The sequence below is a fragment of the Notamacropus eugenii genome, chromosome 5 (genome assembly GCF_028372415.1).
Source record: "Notamacropus eugenii isolate mMacEug1 chromosome 5, mMacEug1.pri_v2, whole genome shotgun sequence".
NCBI classification, from domain to species: Eukaryota; Metazoa; Chordata; class Mammalia; order Diprotodontia; family Macropodidae; genus Notamacropus; species Notamacropus eugenii.
This window is the reverse complement of record NC_092876.1, coordinates 260,001,973-260,026,102: the sequence shown is the minus strand read 5'-3', so window position 1 is coordinate 260,026,102 and position 24,130 is coordinate 260,001,973. Positions and strand designations below refer to the sequence as shown.

The following is a 24,130-nucleotide window of genomic DNA, read 5'->3' as shown; positions in this document are numbered from 1 at the left end:
TAAAGACCAGAGGTCAAAATGGAAAGGGGGCTCGTGTCGGAAATCTCTCTAGTAACTACACAGTACAGTTACTATCAACTAAAATGCCATTAGGCACAAAAGTGTGTAACTGTGCGAAGAATGCAGCAGGAGAAAGGCGGATCCTGGCAACCCGGTTTGCAAGTCGCCTGCTGGAGTGAGAGAAAGAGGCAAATACAGAGAGAGGCTCCTGCAGAGTTTTACATTCTCACATCCCTCAGGTAACTGGCGTGATCCAAGTACCAGATCTGTGTTAAACGTTTGAGGGTAAAACCCGCCCCGCATGCCACAGTGAACCTGCATTTCCCGGTCACCCGCTTCACTGTTGCGGCACTGTGCACGCCCACCCGTTGCTTTTCTGGAGGGGCCTCAATCCCTCCTGGCTTCCCTCTCTTTCATTTCTCTGCCTACTAGTTCGGGCCATATCTGACCTTCTAACTGTTGGCAGCCACCGCACAGATGGACGGATAAATCAGCTTCCCATAGCTGCTCCTGACTTGAGAAAAGTGTATGTGGGTGTGGAACCTTTGCTTCGCCCGGGCTCTGTCTGGGTTGGCTGGGGGAGTAAGGTGGGGGGAGGAGAAGGGGGAAGACAGGAAAGAAGGAAGGAAGGAGGGAACAGAGATGGAAGGAGGGAGGGGAAGAGCAAACAGTGCGGTCCTGCCAGCCTTGGAAGCATCCGCAGCGTTGCAGACTCGTGAGAAAACCACTGCCCCAGTCAGGACAGATATGTTCTTCTCTTTCCAGCTTCCTCCACCCGCCCTAGGGAGCCACTGTCCCCTTTCAGCGCCCACGGAGAGGCAGCATCACACTGCTCTATTCCAACCCTGCAGCCTGTTCCCAAACCCCACCAGTCAGAACACTTGAGTGCCAGGCTCCAGCAGGATAACTCCGTTCTGTTCCCTTCACTCTCACCACTGCGGTGTTCACCATCAACCACCTACGTCCCCACTATAGCTGACTCAGAGAGACACCAACCGGCCGTGCAGGGCGAAGGCCGACCAGGGTCACCAGAGAAGCTGGCAGCGCGCTGCATTGCGAGCTGCTTGGGGCTTGAGCGTGGGAAGGTTTCGAGTAGAAAGCCAGCCTGGGGGATGAGGGAGAAACATAGTTTCACCGTGGCCCTCCAAACACCGCTAGTCCTCGCTCGGGCAAAGTCCTAGGTTTCCAACCTGCCGGCCAGCGCCGCACAAGTCAGTCTGTGGCATCTGCCGCCGCCGCTGCTGCCTCCTCCTCCTCCTCCTCCTCCTCCTCCTCCCTCTTCCTCCTTTCCTCCACCTCCCAGCCGACCCCTCCCTCCCGGGACCTGCATCCCGCTTCGCCAATCAGGGGCCGGTTGCCTCCTCCCACGTGATCCCAGGCGGGCTGAGGACCTGCTGCTTCCCCCACGCCAGAGGGATGCGGGCGGCAGAGCGGGAGAGGCGGCTGCTGGGCTGCGGAGCGCATTGACTGACTCTCCCTTTGCTCCTTCTAGCTCTTTCTCTCTTCTTCTCCAGCCTTGCCCTCTCCCTCCTTCGTCCCCTTGTCCTGTATCCCGCCTCCCTCTTCTCCTCCTTTCCGGAGAGCCTTGCCCCTATGGCAGTGGCTGCCTGCATCTTTGCTGCACCTCCACTGACGACCCTCTCGCGCCCTGGGCTGAGCTGGGTCACTGGATGTTGCTGAAACTCTCAGGATCATGCGAGGGCTTGGCTGCTTTCACGCCGGGTGCTGCTGCTGCCTCTGTCGCCGCTCCCGTCGCTGCTGTTGCCGGGGGCCCTGGGATGCTCAGTAGCTCTGTCCCCGGACCCAGCGATCCTTTGGTTTTGGGAAGAGCCTTTTTGCAGCTGCAGAGTTGAGCGAACTAGTCATGGTGCTCTGGGAATCCCCGCGGCAGTGTAGCAGCTGGACACTTTGCGATGGCTTTTGCTGGCTGCTGCTGCTACCGGTGATGTTACTCATCATTGCCCGGCCCGTGAAACTTGCAGCTTTCCCTACCTCCTTAAGTGACTGTCAAACGCCTACCGGCTGGAACTGTTCTGGTAAGCTACAAACCAAATGCTCTCAAATCATTGCTTTACTAGAAAAGGTGCGGTGGGGAGGGTGTGGGGAGCGTCTTCCTCAAGATTCATATTTCCCCATCTCTCTACTTTTCCTTCCACCTTCTCAAAGCCCTGTAGATCGCTACTTTACAGCACTAAAAGCACATCTCGTTTTTGTTATGGGGGAGGGGGGTACATAAGTGAGTGCTGGATGAGAAGGACAGATAGTGTTGGATATATGAATGAGTCCTCTCAGCCCAACACTTGGATTTGAACTGATCGGTCTTTTCAGAGTAGCCAACGGGATAATTTGTGTATTCACGGAATCCACCACAATTCCATTGTGTCGTACTCACACAGCCCCTTTTCCATCATGAAAAAGAGTAAGGCTAGAAGATGAGTCAAATAACTTTGGGAGAGAGACAGTAATAAATCGTAGCGACTGTTTGAGAACCGCTGATCCCTTGCAAAAGTGCAAGGAGGATTGTGCTCGTCTATGGTCTAGAACCCAGTATCTGATGATCTGAAAAGATTTTGAGTAAAGATCTCTTTATCACCCCTTCACTTCCCCACCACCACCTTTTTGCTTCAGCTTGGAAAGACTTAGTTTTCTATCTAAAAGATGGATCAATTTTCTTTTTCACATCGAAACCTGTAATTGCCAGAGGGAAGTTAAGAAAATAAATATACAGTGTGTCTCTCAGGCTGGTGTTACACACACGCACAGTGCAAAGATAGCTACAAGTAAGGAAGAGGGCAAGACCCAAAAGAAACATTCTGGTGCTGGTACCTCAGTTGCTTAGATTCCATGAGATTTAATCGGGTCCCCTCCCTCCTTTTTACACTAAATTCCTAATGACATCTACCAGTGAAATAAGGAAAAGACTGAAATTAAGTCATGCATTCATGTATTTTCAAAATCCCAGCCTTATTATATCCTTATCTTATTATGCTATTTCAAAGATATTGTAAACCCTTAGTTTAGTATATGTATATTTTCTGAATGCTTAATTGTACTTCCTTTTAATGAATGCATATTTTAATCTTTGTGTAAACATTATTAAGTGTAACTAAGTCTCTAACTCTACTTAGTAGAGTCTTGTCTCTGGATGGATGTTGACTTTAGCAGTTAGTATATCAGCTGTGGAGAGATTAGTAACTGAAACCTAGAGTCTGAAAGAACTGAGGATAGTTGGCCATTACAGATGTAAAAACCAAAATACAAAAAAAAGAGTAAGATTCCCATGATAATTTATCATTCATGAAGTAAATTTGACCTTTACCGAGGTCTGACATTTGGGTCAGCAAGCCATGCCTTTGTGCTGTTTTATCAACGTCTAAATAAGGCATTTGAACAAACCTCAGAAGTGTTCCTTTTAAGTTCTCTTTGTGTTGGATATGTCTAATTGTAATTCTACAAAAAGTAAGTTCCATTATCCATATGCCTTTTTCACTTTTAATACATAGCAGCATAGGGCCACTAAATATCCCAAAAAAATCAATAGAATTCAATCTTAATGGGTCTGAAGTCTTATATAAGTATTTTGTTTAATATCTAACTGTATGTTTAGATAGAATAACAACTAGCCGAAATACAGAATTGGCGTTGGCAATCAAGACTTGCATCTTTAGCCAGATCTGTTAGTATGTCTATAGGAACTAAAGGGAAGGAGCTGGTTTTCTCAGCAGCTTGTGAAGAACCTGGCACCTTTCCTGTTAACTTAGAGGTAATCAATCTTCATTTGAATGAGACAGACCATCACAGAAAACACTGTGCCTGTTTATCTTTATTATTGGGGCTTTGTTTCCTCATTGTCTGGAGAAATTCCAAAGAAGGAGTTGTTTAAGACCTTGAATCAAAAGACTAACCTTCACCAAAACTATGGACTTTTAAGTCTACTTAATTTAGGGCAAAGGAATAAGTATGATTTTCTAGCTTCCCTTCCCTTCCAACCCCAAAATAAAATCAGATATCAAAGTAGATCTATAAAGAGACACTGAGAATGGAAAGGATATTTGAAAACCAGAAAATAGTATTAATAATGAAAGTCAAATTTTTGTGCAACAAATATCCTTTGTATTATATGCTAGTGATCATTAAGTGGAGGTGGGGCAGGAACTTTTTTAAAACCTTAGAAATGACAATAATTTTTGTTATTAAGAAAAGCTATTGCATTATTTTTCTCATGACTGAATTTGAATGTTGTTCTCTTTAAATTTGAGGTTATGATGACAGAGAAAATGATCTCTTCCTCTGTGACACCAATACCTGTAAATTTGATGGGGAGTGTTTAAGAATTGGAGACAGTGTGACTTGTGTCTGTCAGTTCAAGGTAAGAAATATGGCATTTTCATTCTTTAATTCATCAGTGATAATTCAAAGTAGGAATCTTCCTTTACAACCCAGCAGTTGGCAAATTATAATTCTACATATCAGGGGGAAATCTGGCACCAAGTGAAAAAAACTAACAGGAGAGCCAGTTGCTTTCAAGAAGATATGTCTATTGAGGGTGGGGGTGGGAAATGCAGTTGTAGGTATAAATGTCCTTTTAGATACAAAGATTCATCTTCTGCTTCTGTGATATTAAAGAAAGATTAAACTTCTATACCTTTTTATCTAGTCTTAGGTGATATCAAAATATCTTGGTATCCTCAGGTTTCATTGTTCCAGATCTTTCACCTGGTGTTAGTCAATTTGTTTTGAATATTCCTTAAAAACTGCCTGTGATAATTTAGTAAGCATCCTATTCTTGAATAATAATCATAGTGCATTGTCCTTTGTCAGGAACTTTCTAAAATGTTTTAAGTTTCTGATAGATTTTCATTCAGTTTGTGCTAACTACAAAGAATTCAAAAGGGCACCGATTTCCCCAGGAGGAAAGAGCTGCACTTTGCTTAATGCTCCAAGTCAGAATGTTGAAAGGTTGGATACACTCAATTTTTAGTGGTGTTTGTGGTCATTTTCCAATTTTTGTGTGTGTTCATATAAATTATACCATTCAATTTTATTATTAAGATATATTTATATGTATATGTGTATGTATATACATATATATATTTATATGCACACATAAGCTCAAAAAGCAAATAGGTAGGTAGGTAGATATACTTCTGTTACTTAAACTACCGTGCTTTCTTTTTTTTTTCAGGGAACCATGGTGTTTTAACATACTCAGAAACTATCCTCCAATTTGTCATGACATAAGCACAAATAGTTGAATGAAAGTTAAAAAAAAAGTTTTCCAAGGTTGCAAAAAATATGAAATATTAAAAAAACCCAGAAAAATATCAATAATTTGAAAGTGATTAAGTGCAAATTCATAAAACATCATATCATTTTAGAAAGACCCAGATCATGTTTAACAACCTCATTGCAGAGATGAGTAAACTGAGTCCCAAAGAGATTAACTTAATTGCCCTGGGCCACATAGCTGGATAGTGTCAGAATTAAAACTGAGTCTAGCTCTCCTATTCCCATATTTAGTCTGTTGTCTAGTACTAGGATTGCTAGAACAAAGTGTTTTGGAATTTAATTGCATTTCTATTTGACAAATGTTAAGAGATTTCCCACTTAATTGTAGTGAAAATGATATACAAATAAGCTGAAAGCTTCCTCTCTTCCCCTCCTTCCCCCCAACCAACATACCATTTAGCTATTGACATTTGCAAAGTGCACCACCTCCTGGTGGGCAAGTATTGGCAAGGCCTGACCACTGACACTTAGACAATAATGTAGTGGAAGAGAAACTCATAGTAATATTAGTCACCAATAAGTGTGTGCATATAACAGATGTACCCCAAGAAATCATAGTACTCAACACTACCTACTTGGCTTCATTCAATAATCTACATGAGAGGAAGACACAGAATTTTCCATTTTCTAACATTCCAGAATTAATTTATCAGAAAAGCCTTGGAAAAGGCATTGGGTAAGGGACAGCTCTGTCTTCTTTTTTTTCCCTTAGAGTTTGGGGTACCCATACTTCGATCCTGTGGCAGCCACAGGTAATTAAGAGTAGACCAATCAGCTGTAGAAAATGGACTGGGACTAATATATTTACAGTCAGAGTTCTTTATCTAAAGAAAGAGAGCATCTAGGGAATCTATAAATGGATAAGCTTTAGTAGAACAGAATGTAGAATAGTTCTTCCTTGTAGGGAGGTTGTGTGAGTATAAACCATGATGCCTGGAATAACATTTGATGAACTATTATAAATACTAACAAAGGAATTTAAGTAAAACAGGTAGGAAGTTAAGTTCACTTTTTGCATTATTTTGTAACTATTGGTCATTCCATTGCATTTGTGTGTAATTGAACGTAATTGGAAGAAAGGGTTTTTTTAACTGATAAAACTGAATTTGGAATCAAAATGTCATTGGACACCTTTTTTTGATGCTTATATAATTTCAAATTCTTTGCATGGTGTGGCACTCTATTTATTGCTTGTGCTTTATGATCAGAGGTCAGTCATAGAGGAGGAAACAGTTCTGGAGTTGAAAATATAGGTCCATTCTGAAACCAGCATTATAGCATGGCAAAACTAATATTTTTTAATGTTTAAGCTGTGCTTTCACTTTTCCAAATTGTGTTGTTTTCTATTGATCTTTACTGTCTCAAGACCACTCTTGAATGTAATTAATTTATTTCTGTTTGTCCTCCTACTACCATCTAGAGTAAAGGGATGAAAATCTATTTTCCTGTGTACTATGTAAAACTTCTTGCTGGCTACTTCTGACACTTACTAGCTGTTTAATGCTGAGCAAGTGACAATCTCTATCTGCTTCAATTTTCTCAACTGTAAAATGGGGGTAATAATAGTACGTACCTTCTAAGATTGTTAAGAGGAAAAAATGCTATAAAACTAGTAAAGGGTTTTAGCACAGTGCCCAGCACATAGTAGGCCTTTAATAAATGCTTGTTCCCTTTCTTCATTCCCCTGAGACCTGGTGGTTATAAATATAATTTTTTCCCTATCTTTTTAACATGAGTACAAATATTCCCCTTCCTAATAGGGTATTATAATATTACTAGCCAAAAGAAATATTTCAAAGAAAAAAGCTGTGAATAAGTACAAAGAGAATATCCTATTCAAAGCATTAATGTGGACAAATTTCATTGGAATCTTCAGCTCATTAGGAGCTTAGCAGTTCCTGGCTCTTAGTACACATCTAATAAAGACATTCCATTCCAATATCAAAATAAACTCAAGATTGCCACTTATGAAATTTCATTCAAGAATAATTTTAATAATTAAAGCAATTTAAAGAGAAGTTGCATGGGGTAGTAGAGAGATTTCTCAAAGTCAAGCCAAAAAGACCTGGGTTCAGATTCTGCCTCTAATTCAGACTGCCTAAGTAACTCTGGATAAATTACTTAGAGTCTCAGTGTTGCCAGGAAACTCTCTAAGACTATAAGTGGTTGATGTGTACTGGTAGAGGAAGGTTTCTCAATAGAGAGTTCCTTATACCAGTTAAATCACATCTTGATAAAATAAAAGCAATACAAATTATTTTTAATGAGAAGATAGAACCTTAAGTATTTGCATATTCTCTCATCTCTATAGAACTTAACAAGGCTCATAACTGTGTATTTAAAAGTTATACATTTTGCAGTATCTTACTGCAAATGCACAGAAGTTTTGCGTATTCTATATATTTTCCTATAGAGCAACTAGCTGATGCATTAAATAGAATACCAGGTCTGGATTCAAGAAGATTCATGTTCTTGAATTTAAATCTGACCTCAGATACTTACTAGCTATATGATCCTGGGTAAATCACTTAACCTTGTTTGCCTCAGTTTGCTCATCTGTAAAATGAGATGGAGAAGGAAATGGCAAACTACTCTAGTATTTTTGCCAAGAAAACACCAAATGGAGTCATGAAGAGTCAAAAATGACTGAAAAATGACTAAACACACCTGAACATACTGGTCAGTTTCATATTAGAAAATAAAGTGTATAGAAAAAGAATCTAGCATCATAGACTGCCCACAAATGACGTTTATCCCCAAATGTCACTACATCTATAACTGTATCCTTCTCTGATACTGTCAGAATGGAAATTATCCTTTCAACTGTCATTTGATTTCAACTTAATTTAAACATTTTCACAACTGGTAGTGCTAAATATTTTCATTCAGTAAACTATATTTGAGGTCTACATACTTTCACATTAAAAGAGTAGACTTTTCTGATAGTACTGGAAGTCATGTCATTTTGTTTTACATATGTTCAAGGAATTAATAAATATAAAAGCTGACAAGAGGCAATGGCCAGGCTTCCCTCCACCCCCCTATACTGTAATAGAAACATTCTAGGAACCCATTAAGTCATTATTTATTTGAGTTTTTGATAACTGGGATATAAGACCCTAGAATATATAAAATTCCATGAGTACTTTATCTAACTAGTACATTTTAACAAAGGTAAACATTTTGGAAACAAAACAGAAGGAATCCTTGTCTAAGCATGTGAACAATAAGCCACTTGAAATGTCTCTCTCCCACACAAATTATGTTTGGATTTGAAGAAGAATGAATGCCACCATATGTTTGTGGGTCATCTAATTGAGTCTTCCTTTCTTGACTTTGCTTCCTTTACTTTCACCTATTAAGATAATAATTAGGGAAATGAAATAAGGAAAAATCCAACAGACAGATGATGAAAAACATTCAGAGAAAATTGTATTTGATTTCAAAAGACATTGAATTACTAGGCAAATTCACAGGCTTAAGGAAACAAACTCTTTGAGTAATTTTGGCATATTTAACCACAGAACCTGTCCTATTTACAAGCAGGAGAGATTCATACCAACTTTTCTCCTTTTTTTTTTAAAATAATCCCATTTCAAATGTACCTATATTAGATGCAAGTGTAAAGTAAATTCCCTGAAAGAGATACCTGTTCACTTAAGGATTTCAAAGAGCTTGGAATACATGACTTTGTTAACTTCTAAAATTTCCCTGAGACATTTACAAGTAGGAGTCTTCCCATTTTAAATTGAAAAACTGAGGACATAAAATTGTGAAATACTTAATTTTTGAGCAGTTCATTCAAGGGCACATGTTTTCCGGACAACATAATGTGACTGAAATAATAGTTATAATACTGGGATTCTTGGTTGAACTTTGCCATGCAAGCATTTTGTGATTTTGAGAAAGTAAACATAGCACTCTGAGCCTCTGTTTACTCATCCATAAAAATGATCATGTTTGACTTTGACTACATGATCTTTAAGATTTTTTTAGGTCATAACTTCTTTTTTTTTGTTGGCAGTTTGTTGCCCTTCTCAGAATGTTTTAAATGTATCAAATAAAATATGTATAATTTAGAAAGGAAACCAATCATATTGAAATAGTTATCAAAATGTTAAAAAAATTCCAAGTTGACAGTCCCCCAGAATTATATTCATTGACCCTTTAGGAACTTGTTGTTAAACCCAATAACCTCTGCTTTAGGTACTGACAATTCTATAGTTCTAAATGTTAGACTTAACTAATGAAAAGAAAACAATCTCCTGTCTAAGGACTTTAATGTCTAAATCATGATTCTTCTTTCTATTACTCATATTAACGATTATGAAAAGAGTGAGTTATTTGGTGCCAAAATGTATTGTGATCATAATCTACTCTAAATTTCTTTTCTACTCTATACAAATCTCTTTTTTGGCTTGACAAGGAAATTGGCAGCTTAGGTTTTTAGCACGACTCATATTTGGCTAGTGTTGCTCAAAAATGGCATACAGCATTTTATTTGTTTGCCTAGATGTTTTAAAATGCTTATCAGAATTGTGCTCCAGAACTTAGTGAAAGATAACAAATAATACCTCCCCATAAGCTCTACTTTATTTCATTCTGTTGAAGTTGATGGGAAAGATCAAGCATGGAATCATAGGTTATCTATGATGAAAATCTTGCATCAAAATCTGTTTGGCAAAATATTGTATTTAGAATTGGAGATAAAGAACTACATAAGTGCAAGGGTTGTCCTATCTCCCCTGCTACTGTCTCCTCCCTATCTCCCCTACCCCAAACTCATTTGCCACTGTGAGATTCCCAGGATCCTGTTTAACTCCTATGAATATTCTATTGCCTCTTGTGCTTGAGTTTCCTCCTAATTCTGGGATCAGAAAATTCATCTGCACGTCTTTCTCATAGAATTACATAATATGAGAATTTGAAGGGACATTAGCATCCATAATTGCTCTACACCCTCCCTGATAATCATTCAGCCTCTTCTTGAAGACCTAAGGAAGAACCTATCACATCCAGAGGCAATCCATTTAACTTCTGAAAAAATCAACTTATTATTTTTTCTTTGCCTCCAGATTAAATTTACTTCTCTATAATTTGAAATCTGGTTTTCCCCTTTGTTTCCAAGTAGGCCAAATCTATTTCTTCTTTCACATTACAGCCTTTCAAAAACTTGACAACTGTTATGCACCTTTGACACCAATCTAAAAAGTCTTCTCTTCTGTAACCTAGTAAGATTTTTATATGGAGTGATCTTAAGGCTCTTCATCATCAAGGTCTTGGTCATCATCCTCTGTATGCTCTCTGGCTTAACAATATCTTTTGTAGAATGCAGCACCCAGAACTTAACAAACTATTTCAAGTGCTGACTACTTCATCTTTTCTGGCTCTACAACCTTGTATTATAAAATTGTTTTTCTTTGAGATTTTTAAAAAAGAGAGAGAAAAAAATGTTGAAGGTGTAGAAGAGTTGCTCTCCAAACATTCTTAATCCTTCAGAGAGGTCAGAACCACCTGTAGAATAGGAAGACCAACATTGTCTTGCTTTTTCACACATAAAGCCTTAATTGTATCAGATATGAGACAGTTATAATAATGAGAGGACTATACTGAAGTGATTTTTAGCATTTGGCCTCTTCCAGAAAGATTCTGATCATCAATGTGGACACTATGAAAGAAGATCCCTTTTAGAGGATGTAATTATAATATATAGATTGTAACTTAAAAGAATATTTTTTTAATTTATACATTAATTTGTATTGCTAGGTGTTATGGGAGAAAAATTTGTTACTAGCTTAAGAAAAGTCAGTTGTTATACAAGTTGTACTTTCCTATGAATTTCTTTGTTGATTCACCCTTAAATTCTGTACTGCAGAATAGTATGTTCTTAACATGAAGAAAATAAGGCAGGCAGAGAAGGAAGAAAGGAAGGAAGGAAGGTGAAAAAAGTGGGGGAAAGTCTTTCAAGCACCTACTCATGAGGCACTGTGCTAAGTGTTTATACAACAACCTTGGAAGATAGATGCTATTAGTACCCCCATTTTACAGTTAAGGAAATTGAGGCAGACAGTGGTTAAAGTGACTTGCCAGGAGTCACACAGATTGCATATATCTGAGGCTGGATATGAACTTCAGTCTTCCTGACTCCAGGCTCAAGGCTCTCTGTACTGAGACTTCTAGCTATCTTATCACACTGAGTGAGAGTTATCATAGCAAAGTTTTTATTATGAATCCAGAATTTGTACAGAAATAATGCTTTAAAGAGGAATATCATTTGAGGCTTAAACGAATGATCCCTCTGCCCAGTTATTGTGTATGTTTATATTCCATGCTTTTGTGTTAAAGTTTGCTAAATTGAAATGTGTTTTAATTACATCTTAATTTCCTTTTATAACCACTCATATAGGTACATTATAAAATTCTCATATCAGTGTATTTTTAATTTATTTTACATGGTATATATATCGACATTCCATCAAATATTCAGATACTTGAACGTAAAAAACAAAATTCAGAGTATTTTTAATTTTTTAAACTTTTTCCTTATTTTTAAACAGGTGATCATTTGTAAATGATCATCTTGATCATTGTATCTGTTATAATTAAACAATGAGGCATATCGGTAATGTTATAATCATGGGATAATCACATCCCTGGTATAATTAGCAGGTATAGGACATAGCCAAGTATTTCTAATACCTCTGAGTATGATTATTTATAATAACAATGCCTTGTAGATTGCCTGATTTTCATTATTAAAAGGTTTGGGGGGATATTTTTTTAAAATAAGCAAGTAGAAAACATATCCCTTTTTCACAGAATATATCCATTAAATAGTTTGGAATACTGAGCTATAGTTTTAATTATTCTCATGTTATTTCCTGTGTGTCTGAAAATGCCCCCAAATCATAAATCATTTTTACAGTGTTTTGAAGTATACAGTGTAAGACTCATTATTCCTATTTTATAGATGATGAGACTGAGGCTCAGAGAGGTTAGATAATATGATTTGCTCAGACAGGTAGGGAACAGCCCAAACTGGGCTCTTTAACCCAAGTCACCTGACATCCAACATTTTTTTTCACCATATTACACAGTCTACTGACTATATCATGTCTACTCAATGAAATGCAGAACATTTAATCGTCAGAAATTTTACATCAGTGATAAATATTTGGATATTTGGAAAATATTTATTGCTAGCTTGAATTTCATTGCTCTCTCGTTAAACTAAATATACACATATGTGTGACTGCAAAATAGTATATAACAAAAATTCACCATTTCTTATACAACCCTCTTATCTTTTCTTCTTTGAATATTAAAATGTTTGTTGATGACTAAGTTTATAAGAACTCTTAAAATATTATTGTCTAAAAAAATGAAATGAAGCTTTCAGATTTTTATTAAATGTTTTTTGCTTCAAACTTGAAAAAATATAACATACACACACACACACACACACACACACACACACACGCACCATCCGGTATTACCCTCTAAGGACCCAGGTGGACATTGTAGCAGATAAAAAGTAATTATGAGATCAGAAGTGAAAGAGACTTTAGAGATAATCTAATAGGAGGTCTTAACCTGGAAACGATGAACTTCTAAAAACAACTAAAATTGTCTTTAATATAATCAGCTTCTTTTTTAATTCTATTAGTGTTTCATGGATTTAAAAGCATCATTTTGAGGAGTCATTCGGTCCATAGACCTCGCCAGACTGCTAAAGAGATCACAAAATTTTAAGAACTTCTCATTTAGTCTAATTCTTTCATTTTATGGTTGAGCAAAATGAGGGCCAGAGAGTTGGAATGAACTGCCTAGGGACATATATTTATAATAATTATAAATAATAAGTACTTAATTGGTATTTCCATAATGATTTTATGTTTGCAAAGCACTCAGTTTTGCCATCGTGACAGTACTGTGAGGAGTGTAATAAGGAGTTATTATCTTAATTTTAGAAAAGGAGAAACTGGCTCTCAGGTTTAGTGATTTGCTCATTATTCCACAGGTCATAAATATCAGAGGCTGGATTTGAACTCATGTCTTCATAACTCCCAAGTGCAGCTCTATCCATTACAGAATATATGAAGCTGGAATACAAACAGTTCTTCTGATAGCAAATCTAGTGCTCTAATCACCACATAAGTTTTTATTTTCTTTCCTTCTCTCCCCAGTGCTTAGCACAGTACCTGGCACATAGAAAATACTAAAAAAATAGAAAATGAACCCAATATTTTCTCATCTATGTTTACTTTAGGCTCCCTGTCTATTCACCTTGCCTGAATTGACTGGCCAATTTAAAAGAATTATTTTTCCCACTGAATTAAGTTTAACTAAATCAACCATTATCACTAAGTAGTCCTGGTTTGAGGATAAAATAATATTCATGTAGTCATGCCATTTTATTTCCCAGAGATGATCTCCATATCCAACTCATATCCAGCTCTTGAAATGCCACCCATCCAACCGAAAAGATCAAGCTGAAATGCAAACCCCACTAAGAAACCTTAAATAATGAAATATCATGTTTACAATGGATAAGGCCAATATTGGACTTGGAGTCATGAAGATATGGGTTCCATTTCTGTTTCAGATACTCACTAGCTGTGTGACTTTGAGCAAATCACTTCACCTATCTTGTTTATTGAAATGTAAAATAAGATAGCTGGCCATTAAAATCCCTTCCACTTTTAAATCTATAATCCTATGATCCCCTTATTGAGAGTTGATCTCTCCCTCATCCATGTTTTCATAAATTGTAGTTTTAACTCTCTAATAACACTATTATTTTTTATTTTACATGATAGTTATTTGTCTATATGTCATATGCTGTCCCCCATATTCTAAGCTTTTTTGAGGACAAGAGATCATGTCCTACCTTTTTTTCCTTTAGTTCTCTCTCATTCCCTAATAATACATAGTACCTGAAGATGCTTAATAAATAATTGTTTAAATAATGAATGCTCTTTGACAATCTGAGAATAAATAATTATTTGATATCAATCAAAGCCACCCCAAAATACAACTGACTTGAAAAAGGTGGAGGATGTCTTTCTTTTTAACTGTTTGGATGGAGTTGTGTTTATCTTAGTACTACTTGCTGCTTTCTAACGTTTTCTTAAAATTTTCTTCAGTGTAACAGTGACTATGTGCCTGTGTGTGGTTCCAATGGGGATACCTATCAGAATGAGTGCTACTTGAGACAGGCGGCTTGCAAACAGCAAAGTGAAATACTCGTGGTGTCAGAAGGGTCATGTGCCACAGGTATGTATGACCAGAAATCTACTAAAACTGCATGTCATGGGGACACTTTGGTTTTTCAGTTATGTTAACTCCAAATGAATAATTATGTACTGTTTTGAGGATAATGACTCTATACGTCTTTAATTTGTGTGTGTCTGTGCATGTGTGTGAGTGTGTGTGTGTTACTTAAAAAAAAAATCTGGCAGAAGCAAGAAATGTGTCATAAAGTTGTGGTTGTATTTTAATACATATGTTATACAGCATATTATGCACTTCAGACAGATGAGTAGAAATTACATATAATTGGAAACCTGGATGGACTGGCCAACTGCCAGATATACAGAAAGGGATTGCTACAGATCTTTTCTGTTTAGAACAATAGTGTTATGTCAATTGGAGGAAATGGAATCCAAGGATTTGAATATGATGGCAACTTCTTAGGTATGGGCTTTGAATTGAAGGTAGGCTTACTTTGTCCAGTTCACATAATTTCATTCTCAATTTTTGGCAAAGTCTCTTAAAAGATATGTTGCTGATGGACATTATTTCTGAAGTCATCAGTCTTTCTTGGCATAGTTAACCTTAGAGGGTACAAACCATTTTTATTATACTGTCCCTGGTTTACAGAAAAGAAAATGAGGAGGGAAACTGACATAATTTGTGTCAAAGCTCTCTCTGTTGTCCTTTCGTGTGTTGTCACTTTGTTAGTACAGAGCCATAGTATAGGTAGAAAAGTTAACTTGAAAGAAGAGAATGAGAAAGACTTTGTTGTTGAAGGAAATTTTTAAACTGAAGTAGATTTCTTTTAACTTAGGATGAAGGAGTCAATAAAAAAGTACATTGGGGAAAAAAAGACTTGATATGCCACCATACCCTGTGATAGTTGCAGCTAATAGGAAATAAATGTCTTTCAAGAGAACTGTGCTACTTTTTGAGAGACTGAATGATCTGAGCATTTTCCAAGGAAAATAATAATGCTATAAAAACAGGCTTTGTCTAAGAATCAGTGTTAACAAAAGTACTGTCAGGAAAAATCTTTTGCTATGGAAAACTCATGTAAAATAACAAGTACTTCTATAATAAGGAATGAGTTTATTTGTTCAAAGTGGAAGGTGGTCATAGTGGCAAAGAAGGGAGGGAAGTCAGAAAAATCTCTCTTGCTTTATTATGCTGTTTTTTAAGTTGCTCATTATTTGAAGCTGTCTTTGATCCTATGACACTGTAGAGTAGCAGAAAAGAATAATAACATTCATCAAGGCAAGGCTGGTATCGATAAATATGATTGACTCCATTTCACAGATAATTTACCTCAGAAGATTGGGGTGGGGAGAGAAGAAGGAAAGTCTGTTCCACAAACTCTAATCCAATGCTCTTAGCTTTCATTTTTGGCAAGTTTTTGCAGCATTTTATTAAAAGGATGACTTGTGATCATCTAGAAAAGAAAAAGCTAAGAGGCAAGAGGGCTTCATCAAGAAATGATCATAATAGACAACTTCCTTTCTTGAAAAAGAATTTCCGAGGAATCCAGTAGCTATATATCCCCTAGATTCTTTGCAAAGGGTTTGACTAAGTCCTTAATCCTTGTGGACAAGATTGAGAAATGTAGGCTAGACATTAGTTCAATTAGGTAGATTCAGAACTGTGTGAATGAATGAAACCAAAGGGTAGTGATCAGAGAGATATCGAAAACCTCTACAAAATGGTGCGCAGTGAAGAAAGCCAAAAGAACAAAATATACAGTGACAAGGAAAGTGCAGATAAAATCAAGATGGAAAGTCAGTAAATTCTGGTCACTTATCAAGGACAATATTAGCACCACATATTCAGAACTTAAAAATATGCCCCTCCTTTTTTCTAAACCACTAGCAATTTATTTTTTGTATCTTATAAGATTTATTTGGGTGTTTGTTGGAAACGTTTAACTTTGAAAAGCAAAATACCTTAATATTTTTGTTAAAATCCAAAGTATATTTATTAATGGCTAAATGTAAATCTGAAGGGAGATTTCCAGTGGAGAAATTCCTGTATGAATCTTTTGCAATTTAACATGTTTTAGTGATGAAATGGGGAAATTTGGTTGTCAAATTAGCAGAAGGAGAGATCCAATACACTGGATAAAAGTTATGATTTGAAAAGATGTTGATAGGCCCTTTAATAGGGCTAAATGCCAATTCTTACATTTAGGTCCAAAAAAGAAGCCATTTGACAAAAAACAAGTTGGAAATGGCCTGACCAGATACCAGTTTGCTTTAAAAAAATGATCTGGTGTTTTGGTCATATTAGAAACTCAATATGAGTCAACAGCATCACAATCAATTCAATTTAGCAAGCATTTAGTAAACACCTACTTATATTCTGGGCCCTGTGCCAAGCACTAGGGCTTCAAATACAAAAATGAAATAGCCCTTGCCCTATAAAGATAGATAGAGCATTGGCTTAATGCTTACTATGTGCCAGGCTACAAACATAAATAGAAACATAAAGAAATTTACATCTATGAAAGGAAACAGCATAAACACAGAGAAGTAAATATTTAATATGTGCAAAATAAACACAAAGTAATTTCAGAGATAGAACGAACAATTGGGGAAACCAGGAAAGTTTCTTGTAAGAAGAATCTGTTGAGTTGCATCTTAAAAACCACTTGGGTAAATGGTTCCAAGAAAGGAAAATAAAGAGGGAGAGCTTTCCAGACATTGAGTATAACTTGGGCAAAAGCACAGAGATATATAATGGAATGTCATGTACAGGAATCAGCAAATAGGGCATTTGTCCAGAGCACAGAATATGTGAGGTAGAATAATATGTAACCAACCTGGAAAGATGATTCAGATTTTTAAATGTCAAGGAGAGGCATTTAAGATATAAATATATTTTATTTTAGAGGCACTAGGGAATCCACTAATGCTTCTTAAACAGGGGAATGACATAATGAGACCTATGTTTTACTAGCAGAGCAGAGAACTTGAGGAAGTGAGAATGTAGATGTAAGGAAACCAAATTGGAGGCTATTTCAATGATCTAAGAGAGAAGTGATTAGAGCCTGCATTCAAGTGGTAGGAGTTTGAGGTGGGGAAATGGAATGGGTACAAGAGATTCTGTAAAGATGGAGTCCAGACTTGACCTATGATTTACTGTTGGGAGATGGGTGAGTGTCAAGAGTAGAGGATGACTTCTAGGTTGCAAATCTGGGTCACTGGAAGACTGCTGGTGTCTTCAACAGAGATTAGAAAGGAATGGTTATTAGGGGGAAAAGATGATCAGTTCTGTTTTGGATATGCTAAGTGTTAAATGCCTTGGGCATCCAAGTGAAGATGTTTAGCAGACAATTAGAAATATAGCACTAGAGCTCACAAAAGAAATGAAGGTAAGAAATGTATATTTGGGAGTCATTTTTATAGAAATAAGAGTTAAACTCATGAGAAACAGCAGAGAGAGGAAATAAAAGAGGGCCTGGGAGATAGCCCTGGGATATGCCCACAAATTCTGGCTCTTAGTAAAAAATAATAATTAGAACTATCCAAAAGTGGAAAGGGCAAGATGATGGGTTGTTGTTGTTCAGTCATGTCTGATCCTTTGTGACCCCATTCGAGGTTTTCTTATCAAAGGTTCTGGAATGGTTTGCCATTTCCTTCTCCAGATTATTTTACAGATGGGGAAACTGAGGCAAACAGGATTCAATTACTTGCTCAAAATCACACAGCCAGCAGGTGTCATAGGCTGGATTTGAACTTACCTCTTCCTAACTCTAGGCCCAGTGCTGTATCCACTGTACCACCTAGGTGTCCTTTGATGGGAGCCCCATCACTAGAAATTTTTAAGCAACGATTGAATGACCATTTGTTCAACATGTTATAAAATGGATTTTAGTCAGTCTACCAAGTATATTAGATGGTTTCTGAAGTCCTTCCAGTTCTGAGGTTCTATAGATGTATTGGTGGTGAGGTTTGTAGTGCAACAAGCTGACTCCTCTAGGTTTTCATTTGATGCTGTTAGTATTGCTAGCTAGTGAGACATCCATGTTGCTCATTCCTGCAGAGTGAATGTAATAAAACAATTTAGAAGGGAAGTATGAGTACCATTGGGTGGCCTTCCTCAATTGGAAAGACTGAAAAGGACTGGAGTGGTTTTGTAATCAAAAGGCTGAGACTATCATACCCAGAAAGGTTAGAAAATTTTACTGAATAGTATGGGAGGACGAATGGCAAGAAGTCAAGTGACCTAAGAAGAAAATAAGTGCGTAATGATTCATTAAGATTTGAAAAAGAGGGAGGGGACAGTGGACCTCTGATGCCAGCTTCCATGCAAAAATACCAAAGCAAGAGAGATTGAGAGGGACATATGAAATGAGAACACAGCAGGTAAACAAATCCTGGAATTTTATATGTGGCTAGTGATGCTTGCTAGCCTAGTGGCACTTCCCAGTTTGCTAAATTTCAAGCTGTCATCAGCATATACATTTTCATTCCCATACTTTCTTCAAGTCTTAATACCTTTCTCCCTGATGTATTGATAATACTATGAAAATAAACACTTAGTCAAGTAGAAAATTTAATCACAATTGAGCAATCCATCCTTGGCTCATCTACACATCTAGACTTCTACAAAATTTAATTAGTAAATCAGTCTTGCAGAGTGCATCTTCCATTGACTTGTAAATCTGAAGGGTTTTTGATTTGAATAATGATGGAGGTACAAAAGTGATTTAGATTAACCAGGTCTGACTGTAAATAAATTGGGGTTCTGACTTTTGATATCCAAAAGGAATCCCAATCTTCACTCCATAAACTTACCATTTATTTTCTAATTCTCTGTGACACTGAATGGAGGCTGCAAGTGGTGCTCTTGAGAAATATACAGCACTGAAAGATGGAGCTTTCTTTTCATTTCATAACATGAAATTTACACAGAAATCCGACTTTGGATTGGGAAAAGTCTTCTTATTAGTAAATCCTGCTCAACATTTTACATTGTTACTGTATTATAATGGCAGCATATAGGAGTCACAGTTGTAACTAGTCATTTACATGTTGCCATCTCATTGGAATGTTCTCTCCCTGAAGACAGACTGTTCCCCTCCCCCTTCTTTGCATCCATAGCACCTAGCATGGAGCCTGACCTTTAGTCAATATTTCAAAACTTCATATTGAATGAATATGGTTAGATTACAGCTTGGATGGGTAAAAGATCTTAGGGTCATAGTGGACCACCAGGTCAATAAAAGGCAGCAGTGAGACATGGTAGGCTAAAAGGATAGAAAGTGCAACCTCAGATTGCAGAGTGTCTAGAACTAGGGAGCTGAGAGTCCCATCGTTCTTTTTTCTTGCTAGATCATATATGGAGTATTATGAGCAATTCTGAGTGGATAAGTTTAGAAAGAGCATCAATAAACTGTGACATGTCCAGAAAAAAAAATAACCAGGATGAGGGAGAGATTTGAAATTCTTTTATATGAAGACTGGTTGAGGAAACTAAAAATATTTAGCATAAAAAAGAGAAGTCTTATGTGAAATATGGTTGTTGTCTTCAAGCACAGTTGAGTGGGGTTACCTATCTAAAACTATCTAATGGGATATATACTGAGCTTCAAGGGACATTTTCCCCAATGCATTCATTCACTCCTTCTTTCATATTTTTTTTCTTCATTTGGGTCCAGCTAAAAATGAGAGAAATCATTGAAATCTTTTATGTCCAGAAAAATACATTACTAACAAAAAGAGTGTTATTTAGTGGAAAGAATATTGGCTATGGGGGGTCAGAGGACCTGGAATTGAAAACTAATTAATTAACACCTGTATGACCTTGGAAAAGTCATTTCTTCCCTTTGAGTCTTAGTTTTCTTATCTATGAAATGGGAATACTTTATTAGTTGGTCTCTAATCTACTGATCTTCTAGCTTTAAATACTATGAAATTTTGATGTATTTTTCATTCTTTCTCTTTAAACATAAATGCTTGTTAGAAATTCTCTTCATATATTAAGCTACTATTTTAATATACTGATAGTTTTTAAAATAAAGTAATACAAACATTCTTATTTATTTTGAAGCAAAATATAATAAAATGCCATTCTAATAGTCACAAGCCACTAAAATATGGCCTAATTATTATTATGGAACTTGAAAATATACCATAGGCCATTCATTCCTTTTAGGACAAGTCATATGAGGTAAGCACTGTTCTCTACTGCCAACTTTATAAGGGGAACGACTGAACAAGTGGTTTTTTACATCAAAATAGTTGCCTTAATCTATAACTAGCAAAATGGAAGGATCACCAAAAGACATTTCTGTAAAGAAAAGGGAGGTACAGAAAGGGCTGAGAGGAAGAAGGGGAAGGTATGTCTCATTTCTTACCACATAGGAACAGACAGACACTTTACAGGGACAACTTTGTAGCCTCAGGCCTGCCTCAGATAGGATGTCAGAGCTACAACATAAACTGTAGTGAAAGTCTCCATTTTTCCCCAGAACCCAAATCTTTTGCACAGGGACTTTGGGGACTAAAAGGGCCGAGAGTAGGGTTCAGTTATCTAGTGAATGCAGCTGGAAACACAGTTCCTAGGGATAAACAGCTTTGCTCAGGTATAACAATGTGTGAGAAAAGAGGTTGTAGAGAGACACTGCTTCTCCCTGATGAACCAGGAAAACAAAATTCTTAGTACAAAGGGGAGAACTGAGCTTAGCATTATGTTGACTTCATAAAGGAAAGAAGTGATTTCAGTTCCTTCAGTACATATCATCTATAATTACTTGCATATTTGTGAAAAGTATTAGCAATTTAATATGAAGATATTCATTTTTAAATGTTCCTCTCTTTGTATGCATCCAATTTTCAAGGATAGGAATACCAATTAAGTGTTTATGCGGCTGTATTCCTTGGAGTGTTGCATCTGTGAAACTCACTGATTGTTACAAGCATCTCTTTTCACTGTAATTTTTATTTTCTGTTTAATGCTGAATTTGACTTGATTAAAAGTAAATACAGAGGATTTTGCCCAGCAAATGTATGACTAGTTGAATCTGAAATTTGGAGACATTTTTGCTTCTGAGATATTAAATTCGATAAGAGCAAAAAAGAAAATAGTTTTTCCCATGATATTTGAAATGAAAAATCAAGTTCATTCTCTTAAAAAAAATTAAGTGGTCATATTAGACATCTGTAATTTACCCAAGTGACATAACATCCTTAGCTATTAGTAAAGATGTAAAATAAGCCAAAAGTGTCACTTTATATATTTATTCATTATTCCCTTATTTTTTCAGATGCAGGATCAGGATCTGGAGATGGAGGTAAGCACGTTTTATAATAAATCTGAAAAAGTATGCATATGTGTTTATTATTTGGGTGTGTTCTACATTTCTCATTTATAATTTCTGAAAAGATAATCTGAATTTTTGGCAAGGAGAAATGTTATATGTCATTAGTTAAGTAAATTTATATCTAATACAGTTTCTTTTGTATTGTTTACAAGTTGTTCTGAGAACTCTATCTCCATCTACTGTTCTTAGTTCATTTATATGTTTTCGAGTCTATATATACTTTTTATTTGGAGACCCCTGGACAAGTTTTCAGTATTGATGAGCTCCATGATATAAATTTGCAAATTGATTGGCAATATCTAAGATAATTCTGGAGTAAGTTTTTGAAACATCGTATAAAAATACACTGTATTTTTGTTGGGTATCAATCAAGTAAAAATGTCTGAGTTTCACCAAAAATATTTTAACCCATAATGTGTAACTAAAGGATATTTTGTACATGAGAAGATGGCATGAAAAATAAAAAATCTTTCTTGTCCAAAATTTAAATAAATGAAAAAAGAATTATCACATCTTTTTTAAGTTTAGCTAAGCATTGGCCATAATTATCAAAATATGACTTATTTTCAAACTTTATTTTGTGTTTAAGAAACAGTCAGGATAAAATCAAGTTCGGCTCAAGGACTTAAAAGTCAATTTGATATACTAGTTGTTCACTATAGATTTTATTTATTGAACCTGTTTTAAGTTACTTTTGCAGATTTAAGATGACTAGGACCAAGCTTATATAAAGAGAGCAAGAAAAATGGATAATATTTTGTCTGACTTAAACAAAAATATAGTGGATATGCGCATGGCCATTCTTCTAGGATTATGAATTTCTGTGTTATGTTGCATAGCAACAGAAAGTATGATTTCCAAATAATTTCAAGTTAAAAGAAGAATCAGAGTTTGATAAAAAAAACAAGTAGAAGAGGATCACGGGAAGACTAGACTAGTTGCTTAGAAAGTGAATCTATGAAGTAGATAAGATCTAGTTGGCACATTGTATTTCAAAGGTCTACAGAACTGCCTTAAATAATCTAAGGCTTAATTGGCAACCTGAGCAGTAGCCTAAGTACAGAAGTAGGGCACCTCATGTGAAATCAAAGTCAGTGCACAGTTTTTTCCATAAAAGCTATAATACAGTACTCTAGTCAAGAGTGAGTGTCACTAGAGCATGAAATGTAGTTTCAACATCAAATGATATGCTATAGGCCACAATCTTTCAATATCTCTAAGAAGATAAAGATTTTTGCTCCCTGATTAATATACCACTCTTAAGAAAGTTTCCCTTAAGGTTTTGAAAATAGGAGCTGGAAAAGCAAATGAAGTCATAAAAATACAACACTCCTCTCATAGGTGTTTCACCATTAAAGTGTTAAGAAATTGATCAATTTAGAAAATGTTCCCTGTGGAAGTTGTTTGTATGCAAAATTCTGTATGTTTTCCAGCTGTTTGATTCTTGTGTAGACAACTCAATTTAAAGTATATAGTCTTAGCCCTGTTCTACGCATTTCTGCAACAAAACCTGATTATTTTCTAGGATCCTTGAAACAAGAAACTTGTGAATCAAACATTTCACTATTTCTACTGAAGTACTCAGAATTTTGTTATTATGTTTTGAATAGGAACTTGACTCATCATTTGTCCATTTCTATATTCCTTAATTTGTTCATATCTCAAGTTGTATCCTTTTTTTTCTTACATCTCTTTTCTCATCAGGAGCAGGTGGCTTATGGTTTGAATTCTGTTTGATACCACTTCATATAAGTAAATGTGAATTCAGTATCTGTTTCTTGTTTGCTTCAATTTAGTGCATTGGTTTAAGAATTTTGTTTTCTGTCTGAACAAAGTTTGATTTTTTTCATGAATAATTTGCATTCAAACTTCAAAAGCTTGAAGTTTATAAATAAATCTCGCGAAATTTCAGTGATCAATCACATTCCTCTCTCCTTTTTCTTAGCTGCTTTTTTTCCTTCTCCCATTCCTTTATTTTAATTTTTAATTTGGAGAATAAATGAATCAAAGTAACATTTTAGGATACGTGCTTCAGAATAAATATAGAGAACATAAACAGTTTCAGAGTCATATCTTAAAGTAGCTATTATTTTGTTGCAAGGCATGGTAAAGATTATATATCCATATATGAATATAATGTGAATGAGTTTGTATACATGTGTGTGAATTCTAGTCTGTGCTATTTTACTATGAAAAACAATTTCTTTTTTCATCTATTTTCTTATAAGATAATGATAAATCAGCTATCCATAATATTACAATCTA

At 36.1% G+C, this 24,130-nt stretch overlaps 1 protein-coding gene and 1 pseudogene across 1 annotated transcript in view; both read left to right on the top strand.

The window, feature by feature from the left end:
- LOC140507839 (heat shock cognate 71 kDa protein-like) overlaps nucleotides 1-1,181 on the top strand; it is a 49,695-nt pseudogene extending 48,514 nt beyond the window's left edge.
- Nucleotides 1,182-1,352: 171 nt separating this feature from the next.
- The window catches only part of TMEFF2 (transmembrane protein with EGF like and two follistatin like domains 2), a 298,310-nt gene continuing 275,532 nt past the window's right edge, over nucleotides 1,353-24,130 (top strand). The window contains exons 1-4 of the mRNA XM_072612710.1: nucleotides 1,353-2,036; nucleotides 4,260-4,369; nucleotides 14,436-14,565; nucleotides 21,809-21,835. Coding sequence (XP_072468811.1) covers nucleotides 1,865-2,036; nucleotides 4,260-4,369; nucleotides 14,436-14,565; nucleotides 21,809-21,835 — 439 coding nt within the window. The 5' untranslated portion in view covers nucleotides 1,353-1,864. The remainder of the gene's footprint in view (nucleotides 2,037-4,259; nucleotides 4,370-14,435; nucleotides 14,566-21,808; nucleotides 21,836-24,130) is intronic.